Source organism: Ovis canadensis, chromosome 12 (genome assembly GCF_042477335.2).
Source record: "Ovis canadensis isolate MfBH-ARS-UI-01 breed Bighorn chromosome 12, ARS-UI_OviCan_v2, whole genome shotgun sequence".
In the NCBI taxonomy this organism is placed as follows: Eukaryota; Metazoa; Chordata; class Mammalia; order Artiodactyla; family Bovidae; genus Ovis; species Ovis canadensis.
Window position 1 is genome coordinate 30,580,435 of NC_091256.1, and position 27,203 is coordinate 30,607,637.

Consider the following 27,203-nt stretch of genomic DNA (forward strand, 5'->3'; position numbering starts at 1 on the left):
GGGGAAAATTACTTAAGGGAAAATATGTTTTCTACTTCCTCCTTAAACCTGGAAGGACAAATAGGTGAGTACACTGTAGCAGTAAAATCAAATTAATGAAAAAAAATTCTATCTACCTGGACATGGAGGCATATCACGATGTACTTTAGTTTTTGAAAAAAACAATCCAAATTGAGGAGACACCCATTTAGCGAGAGGAGTGTGGGTTTAATCAGGAAACTAAGGTCCCACATGCCATGTGGTATGGCCAAAAAGTTTTTTTTAAGTGCTAATTGATAACATTACTTTTATAACAGTTTTAAAACACTGATTTGCTTTTGAAAAATAGAGGTTCCTCAACTCCAAAATCAAAAGTTAAGCCTTTTTGAATAAGCATATGTCTGTACAGCTCAACTAGGGGCTTTCCAGATCATAAAATCCTGCCTCCCAAGGCAGGAGACATAAGAGACATGGGCTTGATCCCTGGATCAGGAAGATCCCCTGGAGGGGGGCATGGCAACCCACTCCAATATTCTTGCCTGGAGAACCCCATGGACAGAAGAGCCTGGCTGGATACAGTCTACGGGGATGCAAAAAGTCAGACACAAGTGACGTGAATGCACGCACAGCTCAATTAAGTGGCAACATAAAGATAACAAAGGCCAAAAATGACTATCAGTCAATCACTGTGACACTCTGAAATAGGTTTTGTCTGGTATTCTGTTACTGGGTTTAAGGCAATCACTAAGACAAGGTTTTCCACCACAATAACGTCAGCTATCACCACCATTCTAACTCAGAGGAAAACTCTTTGCCCCATGAGTTGGGTTGTTACTGTTAGATTATGTTTTCCTTTGTTAAAACTGCTGTCCTTCTGGCATTTTTCACATAAGCTTCCTTTAGCAACAACATCCATCACTCTCACTGTTGCATCTCTGGAGCCTAGAATAGTGCCTGGCATATGAGAGCAACTTACTAAATATTTAGGAAATGGATTATAAATGTAAGACATGTTCACTGCGGAAAACTCCTAACAGCGCCAAAGGCTATAGAGCAAAAACAAAAGCATTTCTCACCCTTATTTTTATTCACCAGTATAACACTGCTACCAATCTTTGTCCTTCCTTCTATTTTTCCATACACATACCATCGGTGTGTGTGTACTAATATAAACTATTAAAATATAAATTTGTATAACACTGTCATACAAATTTAAATAGGCATATTTTATATAAAAATATATAAATTTAATCATTCTAATAGGTCGTTTGTTTTCTTCTTTTATTACTGAATAGTTGATTTACAATGTGTTAGTTTCAGGTGTACAGCACAGTGATCCCATTATATATATTTATATATATACATATCTTTTTCAGATTCTCTTCCATTATATGCTATTATAAGATATGAATATAGGTCCCTGTGCTACAGTGCCCTGTCCTTGTTGTTTATCTATTTTATATATAGTAGTATATATCCATTAATCCCAAACTTCTAATTATCCCACCCCACCTTGATTTTTCCTTTGGTAATCATAGATTTCTATGTTTGTGAGTCTGTTTCTGTTTTGTTAAAAGTTTATTTGTATCAATTTTTTCTAGATTCTACAATTATGTGATAACCTATGATATTTGTCTTTCTCTGATTTACTTCACTTAGTAGGATAATAATCTCTAGGTCCATCCATGCGGCTGCAGGCAATTTGCTTTCTCTTTTATTCTTGGCAAAGTATCTTGGTTCTTTTTTCCATAAGGTTTTAAGGATAAAGTTACACACTTGTTTGTTTACAATTTTTCTTCAAGTTGTTTTTAGTTAAGGGAGAAGTTAGTTCTTAGTGAACAAGAGAAAAATAGAGTGAATTCCATGTACCCAAATATTGTCTTATCTACTCATCATCCAATGATATTGTTCCCAGAAAAAAACTTGGAATAAGAAAAAGCCAGGAAAAATTACGAGATCTGTTGATGCCATAGCTAACTGAAGCTCTGGTTCATTCATGGGAAATAAACACTTGAATCTACTTGGATTTAAAAGTGAAAAAAATAGGTGATCTCCAGTAACAACAAATTATACAAACTCATAAAGCTGACCCCAGGAATAAGACATAGTCTATGACTCAATAAAAACAACACATTTAAATATTTAATTTACCTCATTTTCTTTCAAACTTCAATCACTGTATTTTCATTTTGTTACTGTATAAAATTATCAGTTATTTTAAACACTGGCAAATTTTCTGAAGAGAAGGAAACAGTAAAATCTAAACGTAGTATGTAAAATTCACATCTACAAAAGCACATACATATATGCAAATATATTCAAAATAAACCAAAAATTAAACTGAAGTTTCCCACAGAAAAGAACAATTTTTCCTCTGTCTCCAAGCTTCACTAGACATACTTGAAACATACAAAGATTTCAGGACCTTTAGTATGAGTGAGGGACTTGAATGAATTCTAGAATCTATTTGGGTCCCGTTCCTGTCCTTATGACTTGTTTGGTGTGTGTACTTAGGCAATTTGTTTAGCACAAAATACATGTTCACGGTTACTGTTTTGTGTTTGTTGCTATTATTCCCAACTGAAAACAATGATTTTAATAGCACTGTTATAAAGTCTTTATAGTAGAAAATAAGTCCCAAAGATAAGATTAGAAAAGAAAAACAAATGCTTTACATCTAAGATTAATTTTTAAGAATGAAAGACAAAGGTAAACATATGAAACGAAGTGATGGATATGTTAATTAGCTTGATTATGGTGATTAGTTCACAATACACACACACACACACATATATGTATAATACAGATCATATGCTTTAAATATATACAATTTTTATGAATTACACCTCAGTAAAGATGAGGGGCTCTCGCTGTATATGCAGTACTGAGAAGAAAGCAAAAAAGAGAATGACAGTAGCCTCTCAGCTGCTCTTCACCCTCTGCTTTCTGCAAGATGCAAAGACAAAAAGAACCCACACTGCCAGGCATACCTGTGGGTTTAGCTGCACATCAGATGTGTCCTACCTTGTCCCTTCCTGTCGATGTCAAGCAGGCACGAGGGATCAAGAGCTCAGGTGTAAAGAAGGAGCATTCTGCCACCAGATTCAGGGTACTTACTGCGACCCCAGCATTTCCTGGTTTCTCTAGCATTTTTGAAATTCCCTGTACATCCCCTTCTCCCATCCCCAACCTAAAGCACAAGGCCGCTAGCACCCAGCCTTACCTTCTTTCAGCATGCCCACTTTTAAACACTTCATGAAGCGGCAAGCCTGGCAGGATTTACGTCTGCGCTTCGTGATTTCACATTCATTCGTGGCAGGGCAGCTATATTCTATATTACCTAAAACACAGAGTGTGAAGAAAAGAAGCTGTTAGGTTTGCAAGACCCAGGCAATCCGAGCATCCCCCTGATAATATCAACTCTTCTACTTCTGCCCTCTTCCCTCAAATAAATGTCAACAGGAATCATGAGGGTATCGCAAATATCATGAAGCCAGATGCTCAGCTACGACCACTGAAGATGCACTGAATGATGAGTAGCTACAGAGGAGAGATACAGTGAAGTAAAGTTCTTCAAAAAACTGAGCTTAAAATAAGCCTTTAAAACATTATGTTTCTTCCATTCAGGCAAAGCAGCAGTCTCCCAGGATCTTGGGATCGAAAAGAAACTTCCCAGCAGATTATTTCCATAAAAAACACAAACATCAAAACCATATAACTACACCATCCGTCCTGGATTTCTTTTGGTACTAATCATCTGAAGCATCAGGCTTTCTGTCCTTCTGACACGGAACAGTATAAATCTCACTGTGAAAAATGATCAGCAGGCTAATTTGGAACTGTGCAGGAAGCTCCTTGAGGGCAGGGACTAAAGTTACACGGTTCGCACTTCATCACTTACCAGAGCTTTACAAATACAATTTTACAGTTTTGGAAAATGTCTACTGATGATGGATGATCACCATCATCACCATCATCATTACCGTTATCATCATCATCATGTTTATTACATTACTTGCATAATTAATCCCAAACACTCAAACTGCATGGAAGTGTTAGATATAAAAATAAACAGCTATGACATAATACTTTTAATATTACGGTCTACATCATTTACGTTAGTAACGATACATGTGAAATGATAAGGATGTCATCAGAAGAAGATCCAAACTCTAACTTGAAATTTTTCAATTAGGGCCAATGACAGTGTGTGGGAGGCGCTCTAGGGCTGCTTACAGCTTTGTAGAGAAGCTGCCTTTAAAATAAAGCCTCTCTCCCCTATCAACTCTGTCACACAGTGCTTGAAGGTCCTTCGTTACTTCCTAACCCTTTCCCCTTGTGATTAAGTGCATTAGTATCTCTAATGAAAATGCATTCTGTTTATTGCCCTCTTGGGAAGGGGGAGGTCATCACACCAAATGCATAAATTGTCATCAGAGACAGTCCGAGCATAATTGCAATTTTGCTGCTCCATGTTTGCGATACTCAGGGTCCATCCAAGTCCCCTGAAACATGCACAGATTCTAGTAATTAGCATAGAGTCTGCCTGGGACCACAGCATTGATGAAATATTTCAGAGTTAATCACACTTTGTAAACACTGATTTATATTGACTACCTTTCTCCAGACTGATGTCTCCTCATTAAATATCACATTAGTGGATTGCAGGATTGTAGAAAGACTCAACTACTCAGCAACTGCTAATTCAACAGGAAGTAATACCTAACCACTTATAAGTACGGAAACCTGGTTAAGGATGCATGACTTCAAAAAAAAAAAAAGGAAAAAAGCAGGTACATTATAACTTGAGATGAGCCTATCAAAACTGACTAAATTAGCATTCTAATTCAGGGCATTTATAATAATAAAAGAAACTACTTTTTAACATAATAGGTTAAATATTAAGAGCAATATTAATTGTATCAACAGAAGCACACCACCACCACCTTCCTCAGAGAAATTACGGTGTTATTGTATTACACTCACAGAAAACCAAGGATATGTCAAAGGAACCAGATTTGGCTGCGTCATGGCTGAGAATAAAAGGATTTAGATTCTGAACTTTAAATGAATCATTTTTCACTGTGATGTTCGCTGAAAATTTATTTTGCATCAAGAGTGTTGCTAGTCATTTTCTAGGGGTTAATATTCCACTACCAGATCTTTGCATTCTACATGGCTGTGTGTGTGTGTGCGCGCGCGCACTCAATAGTGTCCAACTCTTTGCATCCCCATGGACTGTAGCCCACCAGGCTCCTCTGTCCATGGAATTTTCCAGGCAAGAATACAGGACTGGGTTGCCATCTCCTCCTCCAGGGGACCGTCCCCATTGGCAGGCAGCTTCTTTACCACTAGCGCAACCTGGGAAGCCCATTCTACATGGCGCTCCTTATACTTATTTAAAAAGAAACCCAAGCCTCTGCTTTCTTAGGAAGAGCCAAACAATAACTAGTTAGAATTGGCGGGGAGAACGTTTTCCAAACAGCATTTCTTCCCTTTTTTGTTCCGGAGAAGTCAGTATGAACTTCTTTTCACTTTCCAGTATCAAGGCATGACCCCACACCACACCCCTGCTTTTAACTCACTACTGTTAACTTCTACTGAAATGACTCATCACACACACACACACAAAATAATCATACTTCCTTTCAAACTAATTCCTCTTCCTCTTTGAAAATTATATTCTCATCCCTTGCAACAAGGCCCTTCTGACAGGCCCCTCAGTTAGGCCTGTGTGAGCTCACACCTGGACGATGGCAGTTATCTTCTCACTGTGAGCTCTGCCTCTGTCCTGTGCCCCTCTAATCCACACTGCATACCACAATCATATTCCTCTGCCTATGATGGCTTTGATCATGTCATTAACCCAACTTAAAAAAAAAAAAAAAATCAATAAGTTCCTATGGCCTCTGGAATAAATATAAAATATTCATCTAGCCAACAGAATCTCTGCTCCCATCTAACTCTCATCTACTTTTCCAGCAACATTACAATGATTACCTTACATGAACTTCCTGATGCACCAATGTGATTTATTCCGTTTTTGCTGTGTCCTTCAGGCTTCCCTCTGAGGATGAGCTATCTTTGCCCCTCTTTCCTTCTTAAAATTACTTCCAAGGCTCAGCATTCAACTCATAGTCCATTCCAATCCTTCATGGAATCTTCTCAGACCACCCTAGCAGAAAATGATTTCCAGGTTCTCCTATCTTTGTGGGTACTCTCATCACATAATGTGCCAGATATTTTTTTTTTTAATTTTTCACGTGCGTATTACCCATTAGATCATAAGATCCTGGAGAGTATTACTTACGGAGAATAGAAATCCTCCACCAAAAAGTAGTATATAAGTAAAATAACACATTTTAAATTATTGTTTTGCACCTCAGGGTCATTTTGATGTAAATATGATGCTGTCACATGGGTTCACAAGGTCAAGTGAGCTGGGTCGCCCATTAAGAAACAATACGAAGAAACTAGGAAAATCGTTTCACAAATTTAAAAAAAAGTAAAAATCTAGTTAATTTTTCAAAACCTTAAAGAAATATCTTTGACAAAAATGGAAATCCAGGGCAAAACCACGGGAGCTGCTATCAAGGGGAAAATAAGAAACATACAAAGGCTTCTGGAGACTTAATTGTGAAAAAAGAAGAAAAAAAAAAAAACCTGTAACAAGTTTTAAAGGAAGTAGAAGTGTGTCTTGATATAAATAAGACTCAGTGAATCCTTCCCATGGGAGCAAACGATTGAAACGTGCTGTGACAAATGAATAAATGACAACATGGGGATAAAGAAATCCTCCCAAAGCTATAGGAAAGGTGGCATTCTTATAAAAATTTCACTGTGAATGGAAAGAAAATACACGGGTCACAAGTGTTTTCATAAATGATACATTTCCAGCTAAGCATATAGACATGGTTTACAATGAATCTGGTATCCTTCAGCCAAATGTTCTGTTTTGATATATTTGTCTTGACGTACGTGGATGATAACCTTGATTTCACTAAGTAACACTGGTTTTACGTCTTGAAAAACAAATCAACATCTTTCTAAAGAACTTCTTTGCTGGAGGAAAACTTCTCTAATTTCCAAGCCCTCCCATTGAGTCCCTTAGTTCACTGTTGTTGGCTGCGATCACCCAACTAACAGTCTTTGATCCAGGTCAGAGTCGACAAAGATTCTGCCCTTGAAAAACCTTCCCTGGTAGCTTTTGCATTCAATGAAGAAAGCATTTTATGCTAAAAACGTGCTCCACCCCCCCTCCCCAAGCACCTGGGCAACACTGTCTTACATCTATTTTGGTAACAGCTCAAAAACACTACTCCCAAGAGACCCTATGATCTCGATGGGGTACTTGTTTTCCTTCAATTCACGAAGAGTAGAAATGAGACAAAAGTATTTCCAGTAGTAACTGCAGGCCCCTGGAACGTTAACACCAGACAGTAGTTCAGGGGGGGTGCAGAAGTTACTGCTCACATTCTAAAATTCTCCTTTCAAACACTGAGGTTTCCTGGGCTAGAGCTTGCCATTTTCCAGGCCACACTTGTTCTGTGGTACCACCAGGGACCACACTGGGCAGCCACGGACGACACGATTGGGATTTTCCCAGTTGTCAATGGCTTCAGAGCCAATCAGGTCCACGCGGAAGCTCTGGGTTTTGAAACCAGGCTGACAGGAATGATAGAGCAATTTATAATCTCTCCTGGCGGCTTTTCAGAAGGTCCTGGGCTCTGATGACTTACTTGAGAGTCTTTTGCACAATTAGTTTGCAGGCAACAGAATCTTCTCACTTACTGCTTAATAGAATCTTGCAGCAAGCTGGCGGATAGAATAACAGGGTGTATGTAAAACTCCAGCCTGCAGTGCCGGTGGATAATTTGTATATTCCTTTCAGTCACTTAATGGACTTTTACAGTTTGGCAATGAAAGGGCTGAATGATGTGAATTAGTATGGCATCTCAAAATAAAAATACATATCAAATCTTTACTTCCGACTCACATCTCTCGCACACAGTAATGAAACATTGGGCTTCATGGAGTTCCCAAGAGCTGTCCTCTTTTTCAAATGTACAGACATCATCATTGTAAAGCCAATTTGAAAGCATCTGTATATTTCCTCCAATTGTTTTAATTTTATTAACAGAACCAAATGGCTTGAGATGACCCACAGGGCATTCCAAGTGGGGTTTATCCAATTGTTTTCCAACATTAAGTGATTTAAAAATAATGGGATTTGCCTCAGTACACAATTACAGAGCATTAAAAACATGCAGGCAATAATCTGTAGTATTTTTGTTTTAAGTGCCCAAAAGCAGAAAAAAAGAAAGAAAATCCTCTCTAGTGTATGGTAGTAAAGGGTTTTCATGCAGCTTCCCTTTCTTTCTTTTTCTTTCTTGTGTTTAAAGCTCCTTTGTTTCTAACTCCTTTCTCCACATTCTATTTGAAATTGAAAATATTATTATTATAGCTATAGCTTGTATTGTATAATGTGGGATAATAACTCATTACATACTTGTGGCAAAAAAAAAAGTCATAATTCCATCAATGTATATTAAATAAAGGGTGTTATTTTATTTTCAAAGAATGCACCCAAAGTTAGACTTCAAAGTAAGTTACTTGGGGATGTTCTATCTGTTCCCAGAAGACTGCTCTGAATACTTTTTGAAACTTCCTTTAAAACTGCCACAAGGGTCACTTCAAAGCTATAAGCCAGAGACGAGGGAGCAATCAAATGGTACTTTGCTCGTATTCACCCAAAACATTTGACTGGCCTCTTTATCACAAGCCATGACGTTAAATGATGGATGTCCATTACTAAATGTTAAATCTCCCCTCGAAAGTCAAAGACCTGTCATCACTGAAGATATTTTAAGAATCTGCCTCAAGTCTCAATGAGGATGCCCACCTCAGACAAAGACAAGGAATGCCAGCGCCAGCCTACCTAGGGGACCCCACCTATCTGCGAGGTATAAGATGTGGCAGACAGAGGAGGGAGAGGGGAGGATCACACCCGGTTAACAGTCACATCCAGCCCTTAGCAAAACAGTTCCATACACAGGGTTATGCCAGAGTCTCATATTCTTTGCCTTCTTGCTGCCCCTCTAAGCCTCTACAAAGTGAGGTGGGAGATGGGCAGGTCTAGAAAAGATATTTGATGCTTTAAAGTTCTACAGGATTAAATTCTGATCATCACAAATGTAATTTACAAGAGCCATAATTGAATGTGGGCACAAATGACTGCCTTTTCACAGGGAAGCTCAGGCCCCAAATGGGAGAAGATGATGCTTTGCCTTCAAGGGAAAAGATCAAGAAAAACCCACAAGCAGACAGGTTTATCTTATTTTCTGGTCATGCCACTCAACTTGTGGGATCTTAGTGCCCTGACCAGGAATTGAACCTGGACCCCCACAGTGAAAGCTTGACGTCCTAACCACTGGACTACCAGGGAATTCCCCAAGCAGGAAGGTTTATGAACCTTAGATACTGGAGACTAAACCACAACTCTGGTTTCATCCTCCAGCGATCCGTGTGGGGAAGACCACTGAGCCTGTTATACAATGGCCAGAAATGTATGCCTCCCTGTATGTGTATATAATCACAAGATTACAATTCCCATTGCATTCAATGAAAAATGGTTTAGTGGGAAAACAATGCTGTTAAATGGGGAGATTATTTAGCCTCGCTTTTTTTCCAACTTAAATAAGAGATACCCAGCCTCAGTTTCCCCGAAACCTGTAAACATGCTCATTCCTTTATTGCTCTGCCTGCACAACTGTTAACACTGGGCAATGTGCATGTTCTTATCAAAGAGAAGATGGGTAAAGTTCTCACATGCGCACTGAATATCCATCCTTTGCACACTGCCTTGCACATGAGGTAGGAAAGCACCTGAGGATAAATAAGTGAGGGAAGGAGGAGAAAGGAAAGGTGGGACACTTAGTTCAAATTCCAGCTCTGTCCTTTTTGAGCTGTGTGAACTTGAACCGATCACTGTACTTTCATTACTCTCAGTTCGCTAAAGTACAAAAGAGGAAGAATCATATCTGCTTTGTAACAGCGTAAGCATTACATGAAATATACATACTAAAATCATAGAGTTCTGCTCTCCCTTCTGAGAAGAAAGGGAAGAGACACTGTAAGAGTCCATGAATTCTGAACTACTTTCACTCAGAGACCTAACTCTGGAATTCGGGAACAGTATAAAAACCACCTTCCACAGATTTATGCAAGCCTGGGAGAATGAATACACCATTCACCCAGAGAACTGGAAAGAGGATTTTGTCTTGCCAACAACTCCTGTGTACATAGCTTTATTTTACAGATACCAGGAGGAGAGGAAGAGTGCAATAATTCAAGTCATTTATTAAAGCATCAAATTGTCTATGAAGTGAATTTCTAAGATGCCAACCACCACTTCTCCTGAACATTTCCTGTCACTTCCCTGGAGCTCGTAAAATGCCATCACTGGATGTAATCTGATTATAATCGAGGGCAAAACATTTGCGAAGCTCTTCAAAATCTCACCCAGACTTATCTCTGGCCACAGTCTCAGGCCAATTCCTACTCCTATCCCAAACCCACCCCCTTGTCTACCACCTAGACTGAGTCCCTCCCAGTTCCTAGAAAGCAGCATTGTCTTTCCTGCTGGTTCCAGATGTGCTTCTTCTATCAGTTTTTCAACAAAGCTCTCCCAAGGGCCCACAAGACTGGCGTCCAGCAGTCCTTATGGTGTGAATAGCTCATCTCCCACTTATCTTCAAGCGAACATTTCTCTCAATATTCAATACACTTCATTACAAGTATCTAGTGAATTGTCCACCTTCTGTCCCAACCACACAACTGTCCATTCCTTGAGGGCAGAGACTTATTCCTCTGGGTCCCCAGTGGAACATTTTATTATCTATCAACTTGATTTCTCCTAATGCTATCTCTCATTCCTTCATGCTAATGCTTAGCTCCAAATTATTCATAAAAATATACCAAGTACAGTTAATGAGACAGAATACAACTGGTAACAACCCACCAGTAATATATCATTTGGCATAAAGCAACACAGATTTCTAGGTTATTAGATTTTGTACAAATCCTAAAGTCCAGTGGGTTCAGGCTCTTGGTTTTATGTAGACCAGAGAAAGGTAAATGTGTACTGACTTGTTTATGATCACTCAACCCTCTTTACAAAGATAGTGAAAGTCGCTCAGTCATGTCTGACCCTTTGTGAGCCATGAACTACACAGTTCATAGAATTCTCCAGGCCAGAATACTGGAGTGGGTAGCCTTTCCCTTCTCCAGGGGATCTTCCCAATCCAGGGATCGAACCCAGGTCTCCCAAACTGCAGAAGGATTCTTTACCAGTTGAGCCACCGGGGAAGCCCAAGAATACTGGAGTGAGTAGCCTATCCCTTCTCCAGAGGATCTTCCCAACCCAGGAATTGAACCAGGGTCTCCTGCACTGCAGGCAGATTCTTTACCAGCTGAGCTACCAGGGAAAGGGCTAGTTAATTGCAGTTAATTTGCAAACCTCAAATTCCTGATATCCAGTCCAATGTTCTTTCAATGCACCTATTAAAACTCACATACAAACAAATGCTAAGAGTGCTGAGAACTCTTCCATGTTCTTTACGTTACATCTATGAACCCTCATTTCACAGATGAGAGAATTAAGACAGAGAGAAGGGCAAACAAGGCTAGGAACACATAGCTACCAAGGGCCAGAGCCACAATTAAAACTCGGGCACTCTGGATCCAACATCTCTCCTCTCCACTGTGATGCAATGTTGCCTGATTTTAATCCTTAAAGACATGAATTGAGTGTCATAATTGAGTGTTGCTTAGAACAGAAATGAAAAACAAAATTCTTATCTTCGAAGAGACTGTTTTGTGTGGCTGCTGTTGTTGCTATTGTTGCTGGTGGGAAAGGAAATTTTGATGCCTACTGGGAGCAGCAGGATAGGGTGGATCCTGGCATCATCTTGCTATTGTCAGACTTGTGGCACGTGGGCAGCTGTGGAGAGGATACGGTTGCTTTTGGAGAATGGAATCTCTCAACACCTCAGAAAGAAATCCCTCAACTCGTCTCTGTACCACTATGGTTTGTGACCAGTTTAAGTCCACGGAAACCAAACAAACCATGTCACCAAAGCAACAGGTGTCAGATTGCAAACACACATTTTCAAGATCCCCGAATCATGGGGATTGCTCGTGATAGGAAAGAAACTATTCTCCATAATCAGCGGGGTGTGCTCTGAAATGCATCTAAAGGGGAGTAACAGTATACAGTCAAAAAGACTGACTGATGAAAAGGATGGGGAATACAAATATCTCTCATCAAAGGTATGCAGAAACTTAATGTTTTTAGCTTTGATATGACATCTTCTTGGAAAGGGCAACTGTTCTTTTGCAGTGTAGAGAATATCCCCTATGTGACGTGTGCCTATTGCATCTCTGTCTTTATGTTCCTATGGTATGGGGATCGTGTCACAGAGTCTTCGTAAAGGAGCTCAAAAATGACCAATGCCACCAGAAAGGTGTTAGATCTGAGTTAAGCATAATTCCCCAAACTGGGGGCATTCAGTATCCAACCCCAACTTTTATGTGCTCTTTCTCCACCCACCTACAAATTTTAAACCTTGATATGAGTCTGCCTGTGTCTCCTTTAAAACATACAACTAAAAACAAACAAACAAGCCAAACAATAGTTTGCTAACAAAATATTCTTGGGGAACGGAAGAAATGCTAATTAAGTCTAATGCATCCACTCTATTTGGATAGAGTTTCCATTGCAGCGGTGGTTACACAGTGGTACAGAAAGTCCATCTGTCAAGTGTGGAGGCATCAGGACCATATCCTATGTGACGAAAACAAATGACTCATAGGAATTGGACTTCATACCAATCTCGAGATCTTCCTTCTACCTTAAACAAGTAAAAGCAAGCATGTGTGTGTTAGTCACTCAATAGTATCCAACTCTATGCCACCCCATAGACTGTAGCCCGCCAGGCAAAACTACTGGAGTGGGTAGCCATTGCCTTCTCCAGGAGATCTTCCTCACCAAGAACTGAACCTGGGTCCCCTGCACTACAGGCAAATTCTTTACCATTTGAGCCCCCAGGGTACTTCCCAAAGCAAGCATATCCCTTCCTAATACTGAACCTAAGGGCTTTGTTCTGAAATGCTATCAGTGTGCCCAGAACTCAAAAGAGACACTGGAATTAGATTCTTCCTCCCAGATCAAGTTCACATATTCAGCAAGTATAGAACTATGTTTTCCAGAGCTGATACGGATTTGGGGTCATCCTGCTTGACACAAGTGATGGGAACTGATCTAAATTTAAGCTGTAGAAGGTAGTGTAACAGAGATTCCAAGCTAAGACACCAGAGTCAAACGGGTTCAAATTTCAGTTCTATCAGTTCCTGTCTGAGTTAGGGAAAACGTTTAAATCTGAACTTACTGTCTTTGTAAACGAAGTGGTCATGGGACCCAGCAACAGATACCTTCAGGGACTGCTGTGAAAATCAAATGAGATCATGTATTTTGAATGGACCAAGCAGAAGACCTGACACAGTAAACCTCGATTATCAACCATCATAACAGTGTAATGATGCTCAAGAGAGGGACTAGGATGCAGGAAAAGGGCTAAGGGGGACTTGAGAAGAACCCAGGTGCTGGTCCTTAGCACAGAAGTGAGGAGATCCCATCACTTCATGGCAAATAGATGGGGAAACAATGGAAATGGTGACAGACTTTATTTTCTTGGGCTCCAAAATCACTGCAGATGGTGACTGTAGCCATGAAATTAAAAGACGTTTGCTCCCTGGAAGAAAAGCAATGACCAACCTAGACAGCATATTAAAAAGCAGAGACATTCCTTTGCCAACAAAGGTCCATCTAGTCAAGGCTATGGTTTTTCCAGTAGTCATGTATGGATGTGAGAGTTGGATTATAAAGACAGCTGAGCACTGAAGAACTGATGCTTTTGAACTGTGGTATTGGATAAAACTCTTGAGAGTCCCTTGGACTGCAAGGAAATCAAACCAGTCCACCCTAAAGGAAATCAGTCCTGATCATCCATTAGAAGGACTGATGCTGAAGCTGAAGCTCCAATACTTTGGTCACCTGATGCAAAGAACTGGCTTATTAGAAAAGTCCCTGATGTTGGGAAAGATTGAAGGCCGGAGGAGAAGGGGACAACAGAGGATGAGATGGGTGGATGGCATCACTGACTCAATGGATGTGAGTTTGAGCAAGCTCTGAGAGTTGGTGGATAGGGAAGCCTGGTGTGCTGTAGTCCATGGGTCACAGAGTTGAACATGACTGAGCAACTGAACTGAACTGAGGAGATGCTAGGCAGAGAATTCCTCCTGGGTGGTGCTAGGAAACCAAAAGATAGGAGCATAGTAGGTCTGTTAAACCAACTGGCACATTAGGAGATGCATAAGGCAATGTCCAAAAGGAAGTAATGACTTATTGTCCTAGGGGTTGGGGGTGTAGACAAGGCTGCCAGATGGATTCCAGTAAAACAGAGAAGCCGAGAGGAGAAGCAGGAGAGCTGGGACTGTGCAGTGTCTGAGCCTGAAGACTCTCTTTTGGAATGAAAACCTAGGCAGTTAGACTGTCTGCTCGGACAGGGTCTGCAGCAAAGGGCTTGTCATTTCTTCCCTGGTAGCTCAGACAGTAAAGAATCTGCCTGTGATGGAGACCCAGGTTGGATCCCTGATTCAGGAAGATCCCCTGGAGAAGGAAATGGCAACTCACTCCAGTATTCTTGCCTGCAGAATTCTAGGGACAGAGGAGCCTAGTGGGCTATCATCCATGGGGTCACAAACAGTCAGACACGACTGACCGACTAACACACACACGCAGAGGAAGAGTACAGAGGAAAGCTGACAGGGGAGAGTGCGGGGCTTCCTGTTGGATGATGACGCAGGGGAAGGACAGTCCCAAGCCTCTTTCAGGGAACACACAATTCCCACTCCTTTAGAAACAGCTGGGGTCTGCAAGCTTTTTATTAAAGGGTCAGATAGTAAAGAGCTCAGCTTTGCAGGTCCTTCAGAGTCTGGTGTGCCTCCTGTAGCAGACACAGACAATACAAGAATGGGCGTGGCTCTGTTCCCATAGACTTTCTTTAACAAAGTGGATTTGGCCCCCAGGGCCTTGGTTTTGCTGATCTAGGGTCCAAAACGTATGGACAGAAGGCTGAAAGGATAAGAAATACTTTACAATCTGTTACCCATTATTTCTTTTTTGGGGGAGGGCGGGGCTTAGGACCCTGTAAAGTAGCTTCTTACAAGTTAAGTTCAAAGTAGTCTCTGTAAATTGGTAATATCTGAGATTAATAGGTGGCAGGATGAGTTGGAGGGCTTTTGCTTTAAAGATTTACAAAATTTGATATTGTTATCCACCTAAAACATAGTCTGAGGACTCTGGAGACAGAGAGGGTATTCCAGACACAAGGAAGCGGTGAAGATGCTCTGGACGCAAGAGAAAAAAGGAAAAGGTGTAATCAAAGACAAAATCTTGGTCTGTATTTGTTCCTTTGAAGATTCTTGTGCTTGCCTCTGATCTTCCCCAAATGGAAACTATGATAATAGTATGCAATTAAAAAAAAATGAATGTCAGAATAGAGACTTGGGATATGCTTTCAGATTCACTCTAAAGCATTCAGAACTTAAGCTCTAAATTCTAAATTAATCCATATTTTCTTGTACTAAATTCTGTTCTCTGTAGGATTACTCAGGGATGCCCTTTTTTTAAAAAAAAAAAAAAGCACATAAAAATATGACTTTTTAAAAAATTTTTTTCAAACCAAAATAAAACCAGAGTTAATTCCAAAGAATATAACTGTTTCCTATAAACATACAGATGCATTCATATAATCACTTTTTTAAAAAATCCCTTCTGACTAGCACTCATCATAAGAAAAAAAAATGGATTCTGACCTGCCTTCTGTTGTGGTCACCAAGTTTAGTAAGTGCACAGTTATCCTTCCATCAAGACAGGAGGAGAAATAAGCCTCTTTTCTCCTGAACTCAAGAAAGAAACAGTCTGGGAAGTGTTATCAGTGGTAAGTGTACATTTTTAGGATCCATCTAAGACCAGCAACTAAAAATCTAGCGGCAAAATGACTGTCAGCAGATAAAGTTCAGGGAACCAACACAGGAAACTGATGCGGCGGTACTGAAGACTTGGACTCTCAAACTTCATCCTTAGGGGATTTGGGAAGATGAATGATAAAAAATTAGATATTCTTAAGACTTACTTCTGACTGCCTTCTTTCACAAACCTTTAACATCTAATCATAACGGAAAATATTCTTAATTCCCCATTTTTATTGTATTTTAACAACTTCACGGAAAATTTTACCCATGAACTAAAATCTCTTAAGAAAAATTCAGTCTAGAATTATTCCATGCTTGAAAAGATTTTAAAATATACAAGGCAGATTAATAAGGGGGTTAACAGCTGGGGCTCTGAATTCAGATTGAGACCCCAGTGTGTTTGGATAATTCTTTCTCTGTGCCTGGTGGTAAACTTTATAGATGTTCCCCATCTATAAATAATATAGTGATATTATAATGGTAGTATCTACTCTAATGGAATGATGGAAGGATGAAACAAGATAATTAATGTAAAACACTTAGAATAATGTGTGGCAAATTTTAAGAATGAATATATTATTATTATGAAAAATTAACAAAAACTTCATATATTACTGGTATAAAGGCATTGCATACAATTTGAGAGGGTGAAGTCAGCTGTTTACATTGTCCACATACGTAATTATTTATGGATAGGCTTTGGTAGCTAAAAGAGAAACTTCAAAAACGAACTTTCAATTTGGGAAGCATCTGAAACACCTAAAAATGTTTAAACATTCACCTTACACTCATGAGGATGGTACTAAAAAGAAAAAAGAAAAGAACAAGTGTTGTAGAGGATACAGAGAAACTAGAACACTTGTGCACTGTGGTGAGAGTGCAGAATGGTGCAGCATCTACGGAAAACACTATGGAGGCTCCCCAAAAACTATAAATAGAGCTACCATATGATCGCGCTACCCTGCCTCTGGATATTTTACCTAAAAAACTGAAAGCAAGATCCCGAAGAGATATTTGTACAACCATGTTTATTACATCATTATGGGCAATAACCAAGAGGCAGAAATAACCTAAGGTCCACTGATGAATGAATAGAAGAAGAAAATGTGGTGCATAAATAGAATAGAATATTACTCAGCGCCTAAACAACAACAGGACTTCCCTGGCAGTCCAGTGGTTAAGAATCCGCCTTCCAACGTAGGGGATGTGGGTTCAGTCCCTGGTCAGGGAACTAAGATCCCACATGTTGGGGTGGGAGTGGGGAGGGGAGACTAACCCTGCACCACAACTACTGGACCCATGTGCTCAGAGTCACAAGCCCACACGGAAGTGCAAGGAAACATCCCTCATGCCTCAGTGAATATCCTGCATGCTGCATAAGACCCGACTGAGTCAAATAAATAAATTTTTTTTTAAATAAATAAAATTTAAAAAGGAAATCCTGATATACACTACAGCATGGATAATGCTGGAGGGTGGTATGCTAAGTGAAACAGACCAGTCACAAAAAGATAAATATTACATGATTCTGCCTATAGGGGGTACTAAAGTAGTTAACCTCATAGAAACAGAAAGTAAAATGGTGATCACCAGGGGTTGGGGGGAGGAAAAATGGGGAGTTGCTACTTAATTGGTATAGAGTTTCATTTTTGCAAGATGAGATCATGTTGGCTATCTGTTGTACAACAATGTGCATACAGTTCACACTAGGGTAATGTATTCTTAAAAATGGTTAAGATGGAAAACTTTAAATTTGATACTATGTTATGTACATCTTATGTTATGCTTTTTACCACAAAAAGAAATAAATTAAAAATATATTGGAACATCATTTATTTTAAATAGAAACTTATATCTACTTTTGGTATACATCAGAATACTTCGCCAACATCCATTACCTAATTTTAATTTCATGTAAAATTCTGAAATGGTGTAACAGGATACCAGTGACCAGGCTTTAACACTGTTGAATCCTAACAACTTCAAGCAACTTCAAAGAGAAAGCTAATTAATGCCCTGTGTATACGTTATCACTTCTAAGATGTTATCTAACTTTATCAAGTAATAGATCAGAAAAATGAACAATTGCCTTGGGCTTTACCAGTAAAGAAAAAAAAAATTCTGACCCATGCCACTGACCCTGTCATTCCTCACAACCTGCCTCACTGTTTCCAGAACCTGAATTCTCACAAGTAACAAATCATCAGATTCAAATCATACTGAGACACAGACTGCTGCAACTAAATACCAAAAAAGTGACGCACATTCACATCAATAGGAATTTCAGAAAACAGAACTCTCATCACACTTTTTTGTTGCGTTGCTGTTTCCTTTCCTGCCCTAAGGATGAACATTTTAATGTACCCTAACTGGATTTTCCCTGATAGCTCAGACTGTAAAGAATCTGCCTGCAATGTGGAAGATCCAGGTTTGATCCCTGGGTCAGGAAGATTCCCCTGAAGAAGGGAATGGCTACTCACTCCTATATTCTTGCCTGGGAAACCTCATGGACAGAGACGCTTCGGTGGGGGGCCACAGTCTGTGAGGTCGCAAGGGGTCAGTCACGGCTGAGAGGCTAACACTAACTAGATTTAGGCCTTCCCCAGGGGTTCAGTGGTAATCTGCCTGCTAATGCAAGTGACTCAGGTTCAAGCCCTGGGTTGGGAAGATCCTCTGGAGGAGGAAATGGCAACCCACTCCAGTATTCTTGCCTGGAGAATCCCATGGACAGAGGAGCCTGGCGGGCTATATAGTCCATGGAGTCGTAAGAGACTTGGACGTGACTTACCAACTAAACAACAACTGGATTTAGTCAGAACCAATTCTGAATTTATGGGAAAAAGGGTCTTATCATGTAATTACTTTAATATATGTTAAAACGTGCATTTTGGAAAGTATAAAGTACAATGTACCATTCCTATTACTTGTCCTCAAGCATTTAATAGGATGCTCTATAGATGAGGGCCAGTTGTTCTGTGAAGGAAACAGCCCTATTTGTCAGGGTTTGGTTCTGAGTAAGGGAAAACCTGGAGGAAAGAATGAAAGCTATGTTAAGACAAGTATTGATATCTTTGCTTGGGAGTTTATCTTGTCATCAAAGAACAGCCTCTAGCCTCCTCATCAAAACAGTCAGCAGATAATACTAGACTTGAGTGCAAATCCAATGATCTGCAAAGTATCAGCCACACCCCATTACCTAAGGAGGCCCACCACAGATGCAAAAATCCACCTGGTTAACAAACAGGAAAGTAAGTGAGATTTTTAAAAGAATTAAGTAGAACTGATCCATGAAATCCTTTAGACTTCATGTAAACAGCACAAACTTTCTTCTCACCAGTGACTTGTGTGGAGTGCTGGCAGAGGCAGTAAATTTGACCATGTAGGCTGGGACAGGGCAGGATTGTCTTTTGTTGTTTAGTTGCTGGTATCCAACTCTTTGCCACCCCATGGATTGCAGCCTGCCAGGTTCCTCTGTCCATGGGATTTTTCAGCCTAGAGTACTGGAGCGGGTTGCTATTTCCTTCTCCAGGGGATCTTCCTGACCCAGGGATCAAACCCAGGTCTCCTGCATTGGCAGGTGAGTTCTTTACCACTGAGCCACCAAGGAAGCCCAGGGAAAGAGGATTACTCACCAACAAATTCCCTGGAAGAAATGGGAATGCATGTGCTTCCTCTCCCATAAGAAAGTAACTGAGTCAGGGACAGGTGAAAATGGAAGGCACAGGTGGGTCAGGACACTGGAACCACAGAGGGCACCAGGGTCGCGCCAGCTCCACCCACATGCAGCACCAAGGAGCTCCTCTCCTTCCTGACTGCTATTATTACTTCTGAGGACTCAAGCTCAGGTGAACCAGGGGAAATGGATTTTATTTTCTGAGTACAGAGGGTTTTATTCAAGAAAATAAAGTTTACAAAAATTCAAGAGAGGAAGAGCACAGCCCCTTAAATGCACATGTAAAGATAATCCAGAATAACATTCTTATTTTTCTGATTATATCATGTAGGCCATATCACAGTAGAATCAATGAAGAATATATTATTATTATAGATATATTAGGAAGTTAAAGTATGAAAATAGAAGTTTAAAAAGTTACTAACAAGTTTGTACTTTTATTTATCGTAACTGTTACACTTTTAAGATTAGTGATATTACTACTACAAAGTGTCTTTTTTAATAAATAAAAATAAACATAATGTAATTTACCAGAGAGTCATAAAATACATGCTGTAACTTCTCAACCACTGTGACATAACATAGACAGTAAAAGAGGGGTCATCCATTTTGCAGATATACTGCTTAGGAAAGTGAATTTTGTCAGCCTAAATTGACTATTATCCAATCTCACTAATTTGACAGTGAACCACAGTTGGACTTTTTTACCATGGCATTAAAAAGTTTCATTGCAAACTCCTTTTCTCCTTGAATGCCACCAGCACAAACTTCTTACGTGAGATGGGTTCTTATCTACCGTCACCCAACTGGAAAATACACCCTTTCAGGAGGTTAAAATAATATGTTGATTTTAAATGACTTCCAAAATACATTAACGTAATGCAATGTGCTTAATAAACATGTAAATGACACCAGAGACGCTGGTGTTGCAAATGTGAGCTCCTAACATCTGAAGGACAAAAAAACAGTGAGGCTCATTACATTTTCTTCTGTTTTCCTTTCCTTGATCAAAGACCAACTATGCAATTTATTCTCTGAAAATAAACACTCTTATTCTATACAACCAAGATCCAACTTTTTGTCAGTTACTCTAAATGCTACTTTATTTTCATTTACATTGACTCCGTTTTCTGACTAGCTGGCTGATATATACATGTATATGTCATCGGGAGCAGTGAAAAGAGGCTGGAAAATTCTGATTCCTGGGGGAAAAAAATTCTGAAAACTGAAATAAAAGACTAAAAAGATCATGGTAGAGAACTTGATTTCAATTTAAATAAATAACATGCAAGCAAAAGTCCTCTGAAATGAAAATTTTGGTAATCAATATTGCCCATGAAATGAGGGTGTTTACCTAAACCATGGCCAGCTTTCAAATACAGCCTTAGGTCTGTTTTTGTGACTCCAAGCTCAGATTGGTTTTTATATTCTTAAACAGCTTAAAAAGTAAAACAAAGCAAAATCTGAATAGTATACATGACCTAAGATATTTACTATCTGTTTTATTATCTGGTCCTTTATAGAAGAATTTTGTTGCCTTTAGCTCTTCAACAACCTCAGAAGTGATGACAATTTATGCCAATTTCTAAAAGACAGAACAACCCATGAAAAAAGAATCACCACTCACTTACCCTGGGAAGTGGGCCCACTAAGTCAAAACTGAGACAGAGTAAACTATAAATTGCACTGTTTCCTAAAACATCTATTCACTTAACATTCTCTATCCATGGAGAAAGTCTCTGATACTGAATTTTACTATTAAAAACACTGAACCTAACAATTAAAATAACAGGAGAAAGATTACTTCTCATTCTTCTCATTGATAACCTGGCCACATTCATGCATTTCAAAAAATCAGACCACACTGGCATCAAAGGCAAGGAAAAGTGGGAAAAGGCAATTAAACATAACAAGGACAAGCTCTGAGTTAAAGCAAACTGAGGTTTAGAAAATATTTCTTTTGAAAATATTAGCTCCATATTTAACAGTGCAAACAAACTAATAATCACTGAGGTTCATCAGGATGGTTTAGATATTTCTATATTATTTTGGATTTTAATTTTAAAACATACTAGTTTTAAAGCTGCCATTTACAGACAGAGGAAATTCTTTTCTCTAAATGCTGTTCGAGTTAAACAGATAATCCCTGATTATTTTCCACGGGAAGGTTCATATGATATACAGACACTCAATTTGTAAGTTATTTCCTCCAGTGCTGCAAATATTCTATTCTAAGACTAAAATAGCACAGGAAGGCAAAGAAAATGCTACCTCCAGGAAAGAGCCTCTAGAACTAGGCAGCTTCAGGAAGGAGTCAGCAATTCAGGATGGAAAAGAATAGCATTTGCATAGGCTGTGCCCAGACACCTTTAGCAGATGCCTTGCAGGCAAATTCCTCCTCTTTAAAGCCCTGTGTTTAAGGTGGGATTCAAGGCTCTTATCAGTGTCACCTTTAGACTCTGACTAGGAGGGCCCCCACCTGAAGGCCCCAGGCTTTAGAAAGCATCAAGGTGGGAGCCCTTCCACAGCCAAAGAAGACAACCACTACCAGGCCCACTCCCTGTATACCTGTAGACCTGCTGCTGCTGCTGCTAAGTCGCTTCAGTCGTGTCTGACTCTGTGCGACCCCATAGATGGCAGCCCACCAGGCTCCCCCGTCCCTGGGATTCTCCAGGCAAGAACACTGGAGTGGGTTGCCATTGCCTTCTCCACCTGTATACCATGGGCTTCCCTGGTGGCTCAGAGGTTAAAGCGTCTGCCTGCAATGTGGGAGACCCGGGTTCAGTCCCTGGGTTGGGAAGATCCCCTGGAGAAGGACTGTATACCTGGGACTCCCTAATTCCTGGGATAAACCTCCACAAGGTCCATTCCAAGGCCTGCGTGAATCTCTCCCCTGGGTCCCGCCTCTGGAAGGTGGCTTGGCCTGGACCTCACTCCTGTGTGCACATTACACAGCCCATGCATGATCAAGGTGCAGCTGTTAGGAAGGGGTGGGTGGGCCTCAGACACGGGGGCGGGAGTATGCTGATATACCAGACAGGATGTGAGGCACGGCTGAAGGGAGGGAAACGGGCCTGCTGCAGGGAACGCCGGCTCTCATTCCACCGCTTCTTCCTGATACAAAACGCCTGAATCTAAGAATTTAAAATGCCACGCTGGCCTCTCAGGCCATTATGATGGCATATTTGCTCTGAGAACAGAACATATTTGACTTGGTGGTGGTGGTTTAGTTGTTTCAGTCCGTGTCTGACTCTTGTGATCTTGTGGACTGTAGCCCCCCAGGCTCCTCTATCCAAGGGATTTCCCAGGCAAGAATACTGGAGTTGGGTTGCCAGTTCCTTCTCCAGGGGATCTTCCTGACTCAGGGATGCAGGCAGTCTTCTGCACTGCAGGTGGATTCTTTACTGACTGAGCCACAAAGAAACCCCTTACCAGTTTATAATCTTGATTTATAAACATTCACACAGTATATGGGTGCCCACTGTACTCCCATCTCAGAGCCCATGGATATCCGCAGTGGACTTGGTTCTCACGACGGTCACTCCTATATCTCATGCAGCAAAGATATTCTGTTCTTTTTATTTACTAAATTTCATATTTAAAGCTTAACTGGGATATTTTAAGTTACAAGACTCAGGCTCCCTTTCTGATTTACCTAGTTTTCCATCCATAGGGGGGAAAAAAAAAAAGATCACCAAAAAACTATATAATAACAATCCAATTTCCAGTCAGCCCACCAAAACGCCTCCTAGTCTAAAGCAGTGCTATTGTGAGGAATGGTAACAGGAAAAGAGGGTTTATTATCAGAATGAAAGGGTGGGGAGCTGTGAGCTGAGAAGGTTGCAGGTCCTTCTAGTTTACCATCAAAGACACCTCTTTGGCCTAGAGTATTTGCCTGCCCAGGGCTTTGGTATCGTAGTCACACTGTCAATATCAACCAAAGTCAATCATTTATTGAGCACTTACTGTGGGTCAGGCACTTTGACAGTCGCTCATTTAACCCTTACCACCTGTGAAAGGGAGGCACAGAGAAGTTGCGGCCTCTCAGCAGGTAAGTGGCTAAGACTTGAACCTGGTTTTACATGAATTCAAAACCCATTTGAAAAGGAATATCTTTAAAAAAAATTACCCCCTACTTTTTAAATATAAAATTTCTTTTTAAAAGGGTGGATGTCATATTTCCAGCATAAGAATAAATGGTTGAAAGTGGTTATATTAACCATATATCCGGAGAACGCAACGGCACCCCACTCCAGTACTTTTGCCTGGAAAATCCCATGGACGGAGGAGCCTGGTAGACTGCAGTCCATGGGGTCGCTAAAGTCGGACATGACTGAGCGACTTCACTTTCACTTTTCACTTTCATGCATTAGAGAAGGAAATGGCAACCCACTCCAGTGTTCTTGCCTGGAGAATCCCAGGAACGGGGAAGCCTGGTGGGCTGCCGTCTATGGGGTCGCACAGAGTCAGACACGACTGAAGTGACTTAGTAGTAGTAGTAACCATATACCTAGTAAACATAATATATAATATATGTAATATAATACATATTTTTATATAGAAATAAAAACTTCTGGGGGTTAGTGTTTTATAAATTAAATAATGAAATATATATTGAGTTTTGGGGATATAAAGCTATTTTCCTTCTCTTATCTCCTTAACAAGAGTCCAGGGAAAACTCTTAATGATACAAAAAAAAAAAAAAACCCACACATACACAAAAATTTTCACTCATTTATGCATCAAGGCCAAAGGTAGAATTAGAAAATAATCAGAAAAATGATATCACACACAAAAATGAACATGCTTAGAAAATGACAATGCTGCCATTGTAATGCTGTGTGATAAAAGAACTGTCAAAAGCCTCTAAAAAGTTTTTTATTCAGCAGAAAAGAAAAAAGATAAAACCAACTAAAACCTTCCAAAACTTCTGACTTTTACCTAAGTGCTGACCTAATTCAATAGTTTCCCAATGATAACTTGACCAGCCAATAAATAAAATATGCCTTTCTGGTGGAAAATGTGCCTTTCTGTTTGACTTTCACTGAAATCTATGATTAATTGCCTCTCACAACCAGAATAACCACATTCAGCTTTGACAAGAACAAGTCTCATTACTTTTCTTAAGATGTGCTCCAGATATTTGTCCTTTTGGCTCTAAATTTAAGCATGTTGCTCAACTTTTAAAATGTATTACATATTGGGTAGCCAATCTTAAATTATTATAACAAGAAATAAAAATTCTAAAGTGGCAATATTCCCTGTGACTAAGGCTTTGAATATATACATCCCTTAGTCAAATCAATGAGAGCGTGCTGAACCAGGAAGCCACACTTACATAGTGCCTTGCCTGTATGGGTTGTGAGACTGCAGAAAGACTTGTTCTTAAGGGAAGTTGCGTAATCATTTCTTATTCTCCAGGAGAGGTTCAAGGGAGGGAAAGGCAGAGACTACTATCTGTCAAGCAGAGTTTGGCTCCAACGCTGACTGAAGACATGAGAATGGATGTTATGGTCCTTTCCACATCAGAATGAGCATCTGTGATGTTGCAACAGATTCGGGCCACTTTCAACATCTTCCCAGTTGCATTGCTATCACTCGTTGGCCTCAGAAAGGAGGGCCTGTTCCAATCTCCCTTACAATTACCACTCTAATTATTACATTACACTTTCACAATTTAATCCCTTTATTTGCCTCACTGCTTTTTTGGGGCTAAGTAAGCACCACGGCGTGACGCCCGCTGATGTAGCTAGCAGGATAGCAGGGTAGCTGCAGTGCCTCCCAGCTGCCAGCTACAAGCACAGCCAGGTGGGCAAGTCCAGAGTCTAATCTGGACAGTGACATGTCTGTCTCCTGCTCAAAATCCTTGGAAGTTGCTCTTTCCAATATGGACTATAACTGAGCACTAACACATCAATGCCAAGAACCACCCTGTGCTTCGCCCTGGGAAGCTTTTGGTAGCATTTCAGCATCTAAGGAAGCAGCAGCAGCAGAATTCCAATTGCTCTATTCCAAGGATCTCTGGTAAGTAACTACTGCATGGCTATTAACAGCTCAGCAATAGAATTTCTTTCTTTGTTTTTAAACAACTGTCAGGAAATGTTTGCACAAAGTGGTCCTATCTTTAGGACAACATACTGGAAATACATACTGAAGACCAAGTTGTTTAATCCTGCCCCCTAACCAAAAATCTCTGATATTCCCTCAAGGTTAGAGACATTTATAGGAGGAATTTACCTCAATCCACAAACCTCTGGGAACCAAGCTTTCATAAAACATGGCTAAGCTGAAACTCAAACCAATACACTGCCAGGCCCACAGTAGATTCTGAGTCAATCTTTGTTGACCCTGAGTCAACAGTTAGACCCCGAGTTGTGTAAACGGAGTTAACAAAATCAGATTACTAACAGTTTAGATTTGAGATGCTCTGCAGCGTCTGTATTCTAATATTGTGGGGCAATGGCTGCTAAGAACCCCCAGATTTGAAGTGTTTTCCTTCTCAAGTGTTGCAATCTAGTAAGTAGGCTGAGATGGCACAAGTAGTGAAGAATCCACCTGCCAATACAGGAGAAATGAAAGAGGAGTGGGTCAGGAAGATCTCCTGCAGGAGGAAATGGCACCCAACTCCAGTATTCTTGCCAGGAGAACCCCCTGGACGGAGGAGCCAGTCAGGCTACAGTCCTTAGCGTTGCAAAGAGTCAGACATGACTGAGCGTCTCAGCACAGCACAAAGGTAGGCTGAAGGGCCTCCCTGGTGGCTCAGTGGTAAAGAACTTGCCTGCCAATGTAGGAGATGCAAGTTCTCTCCCTGGGTCAGGGAAATCCCCTGGGGAAGGAAATAGCAACCCACACCAGTCTTCTTGCCTGGGAAATCCCACGGACAGAAGAGCCTGGCGAGCTATAGTCCATGGGGTCGCAAAAGAGTCAGACAATACTTACCAACTAAGCAACAACAGCAAGAAGGCTGAAGAACTATGTTCAAATGCCCCAAAGTGAGAGGAAGTTTTGCATACAGACCATCATTGTTTTTACTTACTCACTTTACAAGTGATTTTGCATTTCATTTTATCCAGAAGCATTCCTTGAGGTAGGTCTTAATGCCTTCAGCTCACAGATGAGAATAAAGGAAATAAAGATCCAATGGATGAAGGATTTTCGTAAGAAAATGCTAATAAAATATGGCAATGATGATCCATTAAATATGAAGATACAGCTAGGCAAATATTTAGGTAATTCATACGTACTCACACTAACTTGGCTTGTGTTCTTCAGTTAAATCTATGAAAGGTTATGAAAAGATGAGGCTGAAAGATCCGTTCTATTATATAAGCCACAATTTCTTGAACAACTGTGCACTTTAACTCTTTAACTGTGTGTTCATCAGCCATACTCAAGGAAACAATCACGTAATAGACAACACGAAAGCAAGTGGGAGATGGAACCACCTGTTCGACTA

The 27,203-nt window shown here is 40.3% G+C and overlaps 1 protein-coding gene across 29 annotated transcripts in view; it reads right to left on the reverse strand.

The window, feature by feature from the left end:
• ESRRG (estrogen related receptor gamma) overlaps positions 1 to 27,203 on the reverse strand; it is a 696,316-nt gene that overhangs the window by 167,482 nt on the left and 501,631 nt on the right. For all 29 annotated transcript variants that reach the window (XM_069544591.1, XM_069544604.1, XM_069544607.1 and 26 more), the window contains one exon: positions 3,203 to 3,319. In XM_069544591.1, the coding sequence (XP_069400692.1) occupies positions 3,203 to 3,319 (117 nt within the window). The remainder of the gene's footprint in view (positions 1 to 3,202; positions 3,320 to 27,203) is intronic.